Raw genomic sequence first — 12,202 nt, 5'->3', positions numbered from 1 at the left:
TTGCATTTTATTCTGTGCTTTGTGCCTGAATAATTCACATATAATAATTTAGAGGCTGGATAAGCAAAAACTGAACAAAGTTTTAAAAAGTACAGTCTTTCTCATGAACTTTCTTTTTTCAATCAATCATTCAGTCAAGTTTATTTGTATAGCACATTTCAGCAACACGGAAATGCTTTATTTACATCGAGCAAACAAAAAAAAACCCAATCATAAACGTATTATACAATCAACAGTTGTGAAAACCAAAAACAGACACTACATTTTCGCTAATTCTAAAACCCTGCGCAGGCCAGGAACTTGTAAAACATATCCTAAGTTATTCATTTTATTTTATTAAAAAGTAACAAAAGAATCTTTAAACCTCCCCGTTATTTCGCTAATAAATTATGGCTCCGAGTGAATACAGTGGACCGTATTTTATTTTTACGAAAGACCACTAATGCAGCACCAGATTCTACTTCCATCCACTAGAGGGCGCCAGTAGTATTACATTGACGAACATGCTTGTTTAGGGTCGCTTGTCAAGTTTAGGCTGTAAAAAGACCAACACGTTAAATTGAATTATCAAAACGGACTTTATGTAGCTGTTGTTAACTGTAAAGCACACAAATATGATCTAATTTAAGTTATTTTAATATGTGTTCGACTGTAGCAGCATGCTAACCGTCTGTTTGCTGTTAGTTAGCTAGCTAGCCGCTAGCGACTCCTGATACAGATGTTAGCCCCAGTTTGTGAGCTGAATAGAGAAATATCTTCTAAAAAAGTGTGATAGTTTGACTCGAGAAACAAGTCTAAATGGATCTCAAGTTTTACTCTGAGCTGTCGGATGACTGTCCTGCAAATGTTGACACGGAGTTTATGGACACCCAGCCATACGGCGGATACTCTGAGGAGAGCAAGGTAACGTTACATCCGAGGATGCCTGGTTATAAACCGTCTCTGCTGTACTGTAATTAGTTACATTTTATTTATTTATCTGTTGCAGTTTTCTGAAGGCAGCGACAGCTATCTAACCATTAGTGGAGCTGGGCATCATTTCCTATCAGCGGAGGTTAGCGAGTGACTTCATTGATGAACCATCTAATTTCTAGACGTGTTTTTAATCTCTCTCTTCCTCCCTCTCTCTTCCTCCCTCTCTCTTTCTCTCTGTGTTTTTTCCACATGCAGCAGACATTCCACACTCCTAGTCTCGGGGATGAGGTGTTCGAGATCCCCCCGATATCCCTGGATCCAGACCAGGCTCTCGGCATCAGCGAGGCGGTGTCCCACTTTGACCTGACCGATGGCTCAGACGACACCAGCGGGTCTTCTGGCTCCAGGAGCCTGGTGAGCAACCTGGTGGTGGAGGCCAATGATCCGTCGTTCGCCTCCACCTTTGGGTCTCAAGGTCTGGAGAGGCTGAACCTCGGGACAATGGGTCAAGCTGGAGGGGGAGCCCTGCTCAGCTCCTCTGCCCTGGTGAGTTCTGGGATTAGTCAGTCAACCAATCAGTCAAATCTGAATGCTGTTTGAAACCTGGATTTCTTTTTTTTTTTTCCCCTCTTTATTTTCTCTACAGGAGATGGGGAACTCCAGCGGCTCACATTTCAGCCGCTCTCCTCCCATGACCATCGATGTTCAGCTGAGCGAATTGGGTCACGGTCTCCTGGAAGGCAGCCAGCTGACCGGCATGAACCCTTCAGAACTGACGCTGGGGCTCGGTGGAAGTAACCCGGGCCATCATCCGGATGTGCCGGAGGAGCCGCTGCTGATATCCTCGTCTCCAGTCGGTTCCCTGCAGGACGAGGACATGGATGACTTCAAGGTAACGAGGATTATGCGCGGTGGATTGTAAACGTTGACACGTTCCAATCAAGCTTCAAATTGTCGTCTTTTTGATTTTTTTAGTGTTTTTTATTATTCAGGTAATCAAATAATTTGTTATTCCTACGTCAAAGCAATGAAACAATTTCAACAACTTGACTGAAAAGGTACAAGGAGAAGCACAGGGCTTATATTTATGCCTGTCCTCATCAAATTAAACKAGAACACCCCTTATAAAAACCCAGAACGTATCGCTTCTTGTATGTAAAATCACTTAACGGAAACGTAAAAGGAAAGAAAACAATCCAAAACAGATGCAACACCGTCAGACATTTCCTTATCAATATTTTGAAAACTCATAATGATCCACGCTCTCATAAGTCCATGCTTTGGTAATTCCAAAATTCAATTTTAACAACATGAAAAAACTCTTTTGTTTCATTTTTTTTTTTTAATCATGATGTTTTGTGAATTTACAAACAAGTCGCAAATCATTAGAGATGCATTAATATCATGTGCAAACAGTTGAGAATCTTTTTTTCTCCAACACAAAGTGAAAACTTTCCTTTCTTTTCGCCCTCAAGTCCTACTTTGTTTGGATCTGTCGCATAAATTCCTAATAATTAAAGTTTTTATTTGTAACTGCCAGCTTCACTGATTTTAAAAAAATGTAGATTATTTTTTTTTTACCCACCTTCTCTCTTCCTACAGAGAAGCGTGCTGGTGGACTCCCCTGTGTCCATCTCCTCCTCCCCGGTCCTGTCTCACATGTCCCCCTACCCCGCGTCTCCGTCCTCTGCCTCCCCGGCGGCAGCAGCCAGGCGGGCCGGAGGGAAACCCACCACTCTGGCCTCGGCAGCCGAAGTGGCGGCGGGAGGAAAGAAAGGCAGGAAGAAGAAGGATCCCAACGAGCCGCAGAAGCCCGTCTCGGCGTACGCTCTGTTTTTCAGAGACACCCAGTCGGCCATTAAGGGCCAGAACCCCAACGCCTCCTTCGGGGAGGTGTCAAAGATCGTGGCGTCCATGTGGGACAGCCTGGCGGACGATCAGAAACAGGTAGAGCCGGTTGCCTTCTATTGATAAGTGGAGGATTAACGTCTAGAAACAGGAATAGGGCTTAGAAATAAAGTCAGATTTTATTTTTTGTACCAGATCCGATTTTAGTCATTTTTTTTTCTTTGGCCCGCTTTCTTTTCTTAAAAATGAAATGATAGAAAATGTTTTCAAAAAGTGGCTTTCATATTAGTTATCCCTTCTCTGAGTTGAACGTCGGACAATTAGAGTGAGGCTACGAGAACGTAGTCATGTTAGCATAAGAAAAATCGACTCAATTTTCACCAGATAAAGCATCTTAAAATCGCGATAAAGTTGTTTTTATTGAGAGTAAAGCTTATTTCTCAGCATCTGATGAGACCAGTCAGGTCCTGTAGTTCTTAGAAATAGACACAGTTGTCCTGCTGCTGATGTGTTGAGACTAAATATTACCTGTAAAACATATTTATTTTTTTATGTTGGAGTTCTGAGAGGATTCCAAATTTATTCTGGTAACATTGCAACTTCATTCTCATAAAAAAATTGTAGCCTGGCCTTAATATTCCATTCAGTGGACCTGAACTTAAAGTCCAATTAAACAGAAGCTGTAAAACAAGATGGCTGCCCTGGCTGCGCCGACGTCTCTCTGACCTTTTGACACCCAGGAGAAAAGAAAAAACAAAAAGAAAAAAAAAACAAGCTTTTCCAAGAATTACATTTTCTAAAACCAAAACTTTAATTAATAGATTAGATCGATTTATCGCTCAGCTCTAATCCAGAACGACGGTTTGTTGTTTCCTGCAGGTTTACAAAAAGAAAACGGAAGCAGCCAAGAAGGAGTACTTGAAGGCGCTGGCAGTGTACAAAGCCAGCCAGCTGACTCAGGTAACGCCATGCTGTCCTGCGAAGGAACAACAACTTGGCGTCTCTGCCTCCCACTGATATTCCTGTGATCTGGATTCCCTCCCTGCAGCCGGCCGCTGTGGAGACGGAGACCTCCCCCCCTGTGGTGGATCTGACCCTGGCAGCCCCTCCTCCTGCGGCCCAGCAGACCCTTCTCCTGCCCTCGGCCAGCAGCAGCGGTAGCATGGAGGCCAACATCATCCTGGACGTTCCTCCCCAGGCGGGCGGAATCCCAGCCGGTGCTCCGAGCGCCGTCCTGCCTCCGACCCAGACCGTCACCAAGATCATCATCCCCAAGCATCTGCTGCAGGCCGGGGGCCAGGTGGTGACGCTGTTATCCGGAGGGATCGGCACCGTGCAGCCCACCCTCCTGGTGTCCAGCGCCGCCCGCCAGCCGCCGCCACTGCAGCAGATGCAGAACGCGCCGCCCCCACCGCGGCTCCAGCAGATGGCGCCGGCCCCGCCGCCCCTGCAGGCCAAACCCAGAGAGGGAGCGACGACGACACTGGGCCAGCCGGTCACCATGGCGGCGACGCCTCCACCTCCGCTCCAGATCAAAATAGTCCCTGCGTCGGTTCAGGACAGGTTGGCCGCCAGCGTAGTCGCCCCCATCGCTACCGCTGATGCTGCTGCGGCTACAACCGTGCAGCCGGCGCAAGACGGGAGTTCTGTCGCAGCTACAGGCGACGACGATGTCACCGAGATTCTGGATTCAGACGAGGTAAACCTCTGACTGACCAGCTTCCATATTTTTAACATCGGGTTGCCGTATTCACCATGTTGACCGAGAGGCTTGATGTTTACCAGACAGGTGGCTTTTGAAGGCTGCAGTGGTTTGTAAGTAGGGATCAGAATAAAAAGCAGTGGAATACAATTGCATGCCACACTTTTCAGATCTATATCTTTAAAAAAGAAAAAGAAAAGAAAGTAGAGATGCAAGTTATCGATTAGTGAGTGAAGTCGGCTAACTATGTGATTCCCCAATCCAAACTGTCAAATGTAACGATAATGTGAAACTCTACCACACGTTTCCGTAAACACATGATCTCCTGCTGCTGTGTGGCGTTCACATGTGCAAACGCTTTGCTCCTGCTTCTAGGACGTGATGGAGGTGAGCGCGTCCGTCGGCGCCGTCTCTGTGAAGAGCATGTGTGTGAGAGCGGGCTGCACAAACCCGGCCATCGACAGCGAGGACTGGGACCAGGAGTACTGCAGCAACGAGTGCGTGGCCACTCACTGCAGGTGACGTCATCTCGTTTGTTTTTTTATTTTTTTGTTTTGTTTTGAGCCATCAGAATTAAAACTAATCAAAAAATACCCACATGTTGTTTTTTCGTAGGGATGTCTTCCAGGCGTGGTGCTCCATCCGGAACCAGAACCTGGGGACGGTGAAGTGAAGAGCGCCCTCTACTGATCGACACAGACACAACAACTGATTTATATATTTTTGCTAGTAACACTAGTCAGCTGAAAAACCTGTTTTTGTTTTTTGTTTTTTTAAAACTGGAACAAAGATAAGTGGTGATTGTTGTCACTGCTTTGGATGCGAATTGTAGTTTAGCAGTGAGTTTGAATGAAAAGTGTCAATAAATCCGATCCAGACGTGGAGACAGCCGTTATCGGTACCGGAGGATCTAATGGCAGCTAGTACAGTTTGAAAAGTTTTTTTTTTTCTTTAATAAAAATAAAATATAAAAAACATATCCAGTAATGAACAAAAATAAAAACTCCAGACCAGTTTAGCATTAAATGCCTTCATTTGTTTGTACATGTTTGGTATTTGATGATGGCTTTCCATGTGCGATAATGCCTTTTTTTGTATGAACTTTTAATCAGGCAGTTAAGTTGTTTCAATATTCTCATGTTTTTTTTTAATAAACCGAAAAAAAGCCTATAGCAGAGAACCATTTGATTATTTGTTTTAAATTAAAAAAAATTCAGGATGAAAGGTTGCCTCTAAATATCAGGAAGTGAATTATGAAGCCTGTCGCTCCATAATTCATTTTAGATGGATATAAACCAGACGGTTTTGAAACCGTCTGGTTTATAATGTATCCATTTTTATGAAAACTTTTTAAGGAAGCTTTCAGAAACAACTTTCTCTTAAAAATCCACCTGAAACAGTTAAAAAAAAAATGAAACTAAAAAAGAACAGGTGACTTGAACAACAAAACTTGSTCTGTTTCACCTCCATCCAGTACAACCTTTATCCCAGTTGTACGCCAATGGAGCAGCAGACGTAATTACGGTCTCTCCTTCCTCCACCCTTTTCCATTAATATCTTGTTAAATTTTAATCAACCTTCTCAGTTTTCCCTGCACGTTTAAACTTCGTGAACCCGTTGTGACCACTGGAAAGCAGTGAGTTGGTGCTTAGCACAGTTTCACATCCAAGCTGGAGACGCGTTTTATTCTTCAACTTCCTCAGCTGCGTGGCCGTTCTAATTGTGTGGGTTTTATGGCCAAGAGGGTTTGTTTGGAATTTGTCTGCAATTTACTGCCTCTCAGAAGGTCAGAGGTCATTCCTGGATGAGCTGAAACAGATAAATTCCTTTGGGAGGAGAAAAAGTGTTTAGTTCTCAACCCCCCATCCTGGTTTCCTTCCTGTGACTTTTTCCCGACACTTAATGCTGCTCTCAGGAATAATTGATCAGAAATCCCACAAGAATTGTTTGGTAATCTGATAACACAGATGACAAGAATTTTTTTTCATGAAACAGAGCCCAGGATTTTCAAAGTTGTTATGATAAAATTACAAGATTTTACTTTCAGAATAATATAATTAATTTGATGAATTCTTTAAATCACTGCAATTTGACTTTTTGTGTCATGTGTTCTTTATTTTGTTTATGACCATTAGGACCATTAAAAAATTACAATAAAGTCATATTTTTGAGAAATATTACGAGAATAAATCGGTAATGCTACAAATTCATTCTCGTATTATTTCAACTTTACTCTTGTTAAATTATGACTTTATTCTCCTAAATGTTATTTTATATTTTCTTCCCTAATACTCCATCATCATTGCATGCATGAAGTCAAATCAAATCAGTGATTTAAAGAATTCATTAGAAAGTGAATTAGATTATTCTCAAAGTAAAATCTTGTAACTTTATCGAAACAATTTTGAAATGCTTAAAAAAAAATCCTTGGTCCATTATCAAAAAATAAATAAAATCTTGTTTTAATTTTATTTCCTTAACCTTCATATTGTGAAAAATCAAAACCCAGAAAAGTTTACTTATACGATTAAAAACCTCTTTATTTAAATATTTGTTCCTGAGCTGTATTTAGGCCACCAGTAGTTTGTGTCCATTTCCTCATGAAACCTTCACAATGGAGGCTCTGCTGGGCGGGTCGACGTGATGGAGGCCAACACCCAAACACACCGGCTGCGTCAGCTCCGCCTTGAACTCGTGCAGCAGCGTCTCGGTGGCGCCCACGGCGCTAAAGCCGATTCTGCCTTCCTCAAAGTTCACCTCCACCGCTATCCTGCTGCTAGGCAACAATCCGGGCAGAGTGGTTCTGTGTCCATCGTGGAAGGCAAACAGCTCGCCCTGCCCGCTGTGGGACAGGCTCCAGGATTCCGAGTTGTGTCCGAATGCGCTGCTGCCGTCTCTGCTCCTTCGCGGGACGCTCCGGTAGGAGACGGCGATGTCCCAGCAGCCCTCGGCCTCCACCTCCCAGACGTGGGCGCCGGAGGAGAAGCACGGGGCGGAGAGCACCTGCGGGGCTTGGTCGAAGCGGCCCTCGCTGTTGGGATAATGCAGCGCCGCTCTGACTCTCTCCACTGTCTGGAGGTCAGCAGAAAGCCCAAGGAGACGACTGGCGGTGTCCAGGTCCAACATGACAGTAGTCCCTGACAGAGAAGGTTTTGACAGGGTCACACTCACACACACACAAGCTTTCCCCACATCTGTGCATTCTTTTAAAGTAATTTTTCTCAAACTTTTTCAGGCTGAGAACCATTTAACTCATTAACAAACTCTCACAGACCACCTAACCTGACACGGGCCCCACAAAAACACCTTAAGCTGAAATGAAAAATATGAGTCTTTTAACTCATTGTCTTTGTTTATCCTATAGCGAAGGGTTTTGCAAATATGACTGGCCACAACAAAACCATGAACAATCTACACATAAAAATCAAAAAAGCCCTAAAATTAAAAATTTCATTATAGGGCTACTTGTAATTTAGAAGGATAATAAAAGAATAACAGCATTTTGACAAAAAAATAATAATCTTTTTTTAGCCCTGACATACGGTAATTTTACTTTAGGTGTTAAGATGCATTTAGCCAGCAGGGGGCGCATCGATGCTCACCGTCACATCCCACTCAGCTCAGCCGCAGGCCTGGATCTACATGCCGATGACTTGCTATGTGTCATAACAGTTTTCTAAAAACAAAAGCTTTGCAGCTCACCCTGAGAAACTGAAAAACATTCCTATGGACATAAATTCCTCCAATCATATAAATTGTCCTGTTGTTTTCGTTTCTTCTTCAGCTTTTCTTCTAAGCAATTTATTTGTTATTATTTTTAGCTTACAATCTTTTGGTAAGCTAACTGTAGCATCGTACTTTGAGCTCGCCTCACGGCAAATAAACGGTTGTTTAAATGCGGTACCTTGTTGACCAGTAGGGGCAGCCTGAGTACCACCTGATTTAAAGGGACACGTCCATACCTTCATCTTTGTCTTCCGAAAGCCTCTTCAGAGGATGATCAGCCATGTGTCCTGTACAGGAAGAAGATGGGACTGAGTCAGAATGAACATGAGCTCCACTTTAAAACTGTTCCATTTTCAGGGTTGAATAATGATGTTAAAACACACCTTCAATAAAGATTTGGAAGCAAATATTTACTGAGAGCAGGCTCCAAATTATTTACATTGACAAGGGGCGCAACTTTGAACTTTCTGAGATGTATGTAGACAAATTATAGGTGTGGCTTTGTTATAGATCAGATCATTAAACAAGCACTAACATCTGTTAAAAACAGAAAATGATGACCAGAAATCAGTTTTCCGCCATAGCTTTGGCGCCCCTTCTAGCGCAGCACCCATATGCATCACATACAGTGCATACCCACTTTTTGCGCCGTTGCTGACACATTTTTTAGATGTGGTGCAGCACTAGCAGAGTTTCTCTAAATCACTTGATTTCCTAGCTTTCAAACTCAAAAAACTTTTTGTACTTTTCAAGGTTAGCTGAAACTTTCTGATGTCTAACAGAAAGTTTGTGTCCTCCCTCACTCTGTGGGACGTTTTTTTTTTTAAATGTTTGAGTCAGAAAGTTGAAACTTCAAAACAACTAGTTGTTTTTCCATCTGTTAGTCTAACATTCCCTATTCACTAAGCATAACCTGGACACGGAGACTCGCGTCTTTTAGCAGACGCAAGCTAGACATCGTCTTTTCATCGTCAAACCCGATGTCGCTTGCTCTGATGTGTGTGTGACGGCGGAGTTTCACCTGCAATGCTGGAATAAATGTGATGCACACGGCTCTGCTGCCTCTCCAGCGAGTCCGCCAGCGTCTGATTCTCCACAGAGTAGCTGTAGGCTGGTGAGAAACAAAACGTGGACGTCAGCGGTTTCATATCGCAGGACGACGGCGCCCGGTTTAGGGCCCGGCATCGTCTCTCTCACCATAGTAGAGAACTATGAACCACAGCGAGAGCAGGACCACCGTGACGCCGTTGAGACGATCGAGAGGGTTTCCTTTCTGTTTCTGGATTTAAGAAGAAAAAAAAAAAAGTTTGAAATATGACTGGCAAAGATATGTGTGAATCATAACATTGTTTAAAATATAGAAATGTTTCTGCTACGTTTTCTGGCATTTAGTAAATAGAAATAATTTTGGTGATTCTATCTGACCTAAAGCAAGAAAGGTTTAGTCTGCTGGTGAAACAACAATGTGTCTCTTTTTACCAAGTGTGTGAAAATATACTGTAAACAATGTTTTCCAAATTTAGGCTTTGAATCAAACGTTAGTCTGCATTTTATTACAAAACTGTGCAGTTTGAATATCAAGCACTTTCAAGGACTTTATACAGAAATCAGACACTATGCAAGTCGACCCCTAATTGAAATTCAATTAGGTGTGGAAGGATTTCAAGCACTTGTGCGAACCATGCAAACATAAATTAGTCATGTTTCAGTCATGAATTTTGATTAATTTTCCTGTGATCTGGTGTGATATCAATTTCCTCTGCGGTTCCAGTTTTACGGTGTTTTATGGAGTGTCTCTGTTGACGTTAAGGAAATAAATAAGTCTCACCTAAGGTGAAACACTGAGTCAATCAAGAACAAATCAAAATGCATCTTGATTATTATTTTATTTAGAAATTAAGCAAAGAATATAGCAATGACTCCCCTGGCTAGTCCAGGGAAGTGAAGAAAAGATGAAAGTACATCACTTTTAATATCCACCAGCCCTCCTACAAAGAGGGGAGCAAAAAGGAGGATCCCACAAGTTTCAGTTTACTTCACAACTCTGGTATTTGCACCTGCAGACTGTGACCTTGGACGGTGCTTGATTGATTGACTGATTGATTGAAATAAAACAAAGTTTGACATAACAACGTCGCAACACTTTAAGACTGAAAATTGCGTCTATAGTTCTATTCTTAGCTCAGGTGCAGTCGGATTGGGTGGAGAACATCTTTGAAGAGCCATTTTCAACATTTCCCAAAAAGTTCTAACACGTGGATATTCCTTGACCTATTTCACTGAGCTGTAGCTCCAGCTGTAGACCTTCACTCTAAGTCTAATCCAACCCAGTGAGCTTCAGAAAACATCACTTACCTCATGTTGGCTCCTTACAGCATTTATAGACTCATTCATGTGCTGCTGGAGCGTTTTAAAGTGCTGGTCCATGTAGTCCTGTTGAATACAGACACCCCGATTAGCTTTCACCTGATGCTGCTGCTGTAGGAACGATGCTGAACTCACAGTTAGCTGTCGTCGCAGGACGGCGGAGGCGTCCGAGGCCGAGCCGAGCTGCTTGCTCTCCAGGGCGCACATGTTACAGACGTAGCGCCTGGACGAGCTGCAGTAGTACCGCAGCACCTGGTCGCGGTGCTGCGGGCACTTCCTCTCCAGCAGGTCGCTGAGCGGATCGACCAGGGGGTGTCCGGTGAACGCCCGCAGCTCCAGGTGGTCCTTCACGTGCTCCCTGCACAGCGACACCTCGCACTTCAGGCAGGACTTGAAGGCAGCGGTTTTTGTCTCGGGGCAGCAGTCACAGTAGACGCATTCGGCCAGCGTCTCCTGCGAGGAAGCGATCAATCGGCCAGAGGTCAGAACAGACACACACAGATTATTTTAGAAATCGTTTTTTCTGTTGATTATTCTGATGATTAATCGGATGAAAAATTGGAGCATTGGACATTTTTCGTTTAATCTGTTAACTCTATTTTACACAAGGTTAGAATGCCTAAAAAATGTTAACAAAAACACAATTTGAAGTAAGAAAATACCCATTTTATTGCTTAAAAAGCAGTAAAGTAGCATTGATCATTTGTAGCAAGGGATGCATCTGCAGCTAAAACAAAAATACTTCTGACATCAGCATGTGAAAAGCTCGGCTCTTTCTGCTTGACTAAGCATCAACACAGCATAGGACTGATCTGTTGATTAATTTTTGATTAACCAATTAATGATTGGATAGCAAAAGGTATTTAATACCTTTCCTTTACAGAATTTGACCCAGTTGAACCTAAAACAATTCAGGACTTCAGTATAGAACAGATTTATAGACAAAGAAGGTGTTTTTTTTATCTTAAATGTATTTTTTGTACAGTTTTGGCTTAATTACTGCTCTGAATAGAATAGAATAGACTTTATTAATCCCCAGGGGGAAATTGCTTACTTGCTGACAAGCTACTATTAGTAATGCATAAATAAATAAAAATAAATAAAATAATAATATAAGTTGCTCTTTCAACAACTGGATTTTTTTTAAGTCTTGATACTCTAGTTAACGATTAATCGATTTCTAAATTAGTTGACGATTATTCCAATAATTGATTCATTAGGATTAATGTAATTAATCGTTTCGGTCCTCCTAGATACATTTTCCGTAAATCAGCTCCGATTGGTAAACAGCACTGAAAAATCGACATTATTTTTATGTTTTTTGTTGTTGTTGTTTTTGACCGCAGTGAAGTTAGTTTCAAGTTGGATATTCGATATTCGAGCTCCGGGGAGTAGCGGCGTTTAGACGACGGTTGATCCGATTTATGAACGCTAATGTCGGCCGGCGGTTCTCCACAGCTCCCGGYCGCAGCGCCCGAAGGTTCACTTAGGGACTGTCAACAAATTACCGAACCAAACCTTCCTGTCAAAGAATGTTAATAAATGCCTTGAATTGTAAAGAAAATAACTAATTGTAAGTGCTATTTCATGCTTTTACATGAAACTCAATATCATCTATTAAATTCTAAAGTCATACAATATTTT

At 42.5% G+C, this 12,202-nt stretch overlaps 2 protein-coding genes across 4 annotated transcripts in view; one reads left to right on the top strand and one right to left on the bottom strand.

The window, feature by feature from the left end:
* Positions 1-378: 378 nt before the first annotated feature.
* tox4a (TOX high mobility group box family member 4 a) lies at positions 379-5,642 on the top strand. Of its 2 annotated transcripts, none has more exons than XM_008432963.2 (9): positions 379-903; positions 989-1,054; positions 1,174-1,461; positions 1,562-1,807; positions 2,518-2,862; positions 3,643-3,723; positions 3,812-4,462; positions 4,841-4,983; positions 5,081-5,642. In XM_008432963.2, the coding sequence occupies exons 1-9, from the start codon at positions 799-801 to the stop codon at positions 5,136-5,138; spliced, it is 1,983 nt and encodes a 660-aa protein (XP_008431185.1). In that variant the 5' UTR covers positions 379-798; the 3' UTR covers positions 5,139-5,642. The 2 variants fall into 2 exon arrangements, with proteins under 2 accessions (XP_008431185.1, XP_008431184.1); XM_008432962.2 differs by having other exon boundaries at positions 407-903; positions 1,171-1,461.
* A 1,345-nt stretch (positions 5,643-6,987) lies between these two features.
* Positions 6,988-12,202, bottom strand: part of LOC103478872 (E3 ubiquitin/ISG15 ligase TRIM25-like) — a 12,036-nt gene continuing 6,821 nt past the window's right edge. For both annotated transcript variants that reach the window (XM_008432959.2, XM_017309785.1), the window contains exons 3-8: positions 10,694-11,011; positions 10,547-10,624; positions 9,389-9,470; positions 9,213-9,302; positions 8,428-8,478; positions 6,988-7,602 (exon numbers count right to left, since the gene is read on the bottom strand). In XM_008432959.2, the coding sequence (XP_008431181.1) occupies positions 7,064-7,602; positions 8,428-8,478; positions 9,213-9,302; positions 9,389-9,470; positions 10,547-10,624; positions 10,694-11,011 (1,158 nt within the window). In that variant the 3' untranslated portion in view covers positions 6,988-7,063. The remainder of the gene's footprint in view (positions 7,603-8,427; positions 8,479-9,212; positions 9,303-9,388; positions 9,471-10,546; positions 10,625-10,693; positions 11,012-12,202) is intronic.

This window comes from Poecilia reticulata, linkage group LG17 (assembly GCF_000633615.1).
Source record: "Poecilia reticulata strain Guanapo linkage group LG17, Guppy_female_1.0+MT, whole genome shotgun sequence".
NCBI classification, from domain to species: Eukaryota; Metazoa; Chordata; class Actinopteri; order Cyprinodontiformes; family Poeciliidae; genus Poecilia; species Poecilia reticulata.
Note: the sequence above shows the minus strand (reverse complement) of the source record. Positions and strands in the feature narration are given on the sequence as shown.

Excerpts from the sequence above, each read along its gene's own strand:
- tox4a (XM_008432962.2), top strand. The coding sequence starts at position 799 with ATGGATCTCAAGTTTTACTCTGAGCTGTCGGATGACTGTCCTGCAAAT. Across the intron at positions 1,808-2,517 it reads AGGACATGGATGACTTCAAG|AGAAGCGTGCTGGTGGACTC; the intron begins GTAACGAGGATT and ends CTCTTCCTACAG. Across the intron at positions 3,724-3,811 it reads AAGCCAGCCAGCTGACTCAG|CCGGCCGCTGTGGAGACGGA; the intron begins GTAACGCCATGC and ends CCCTCCCTGCAG.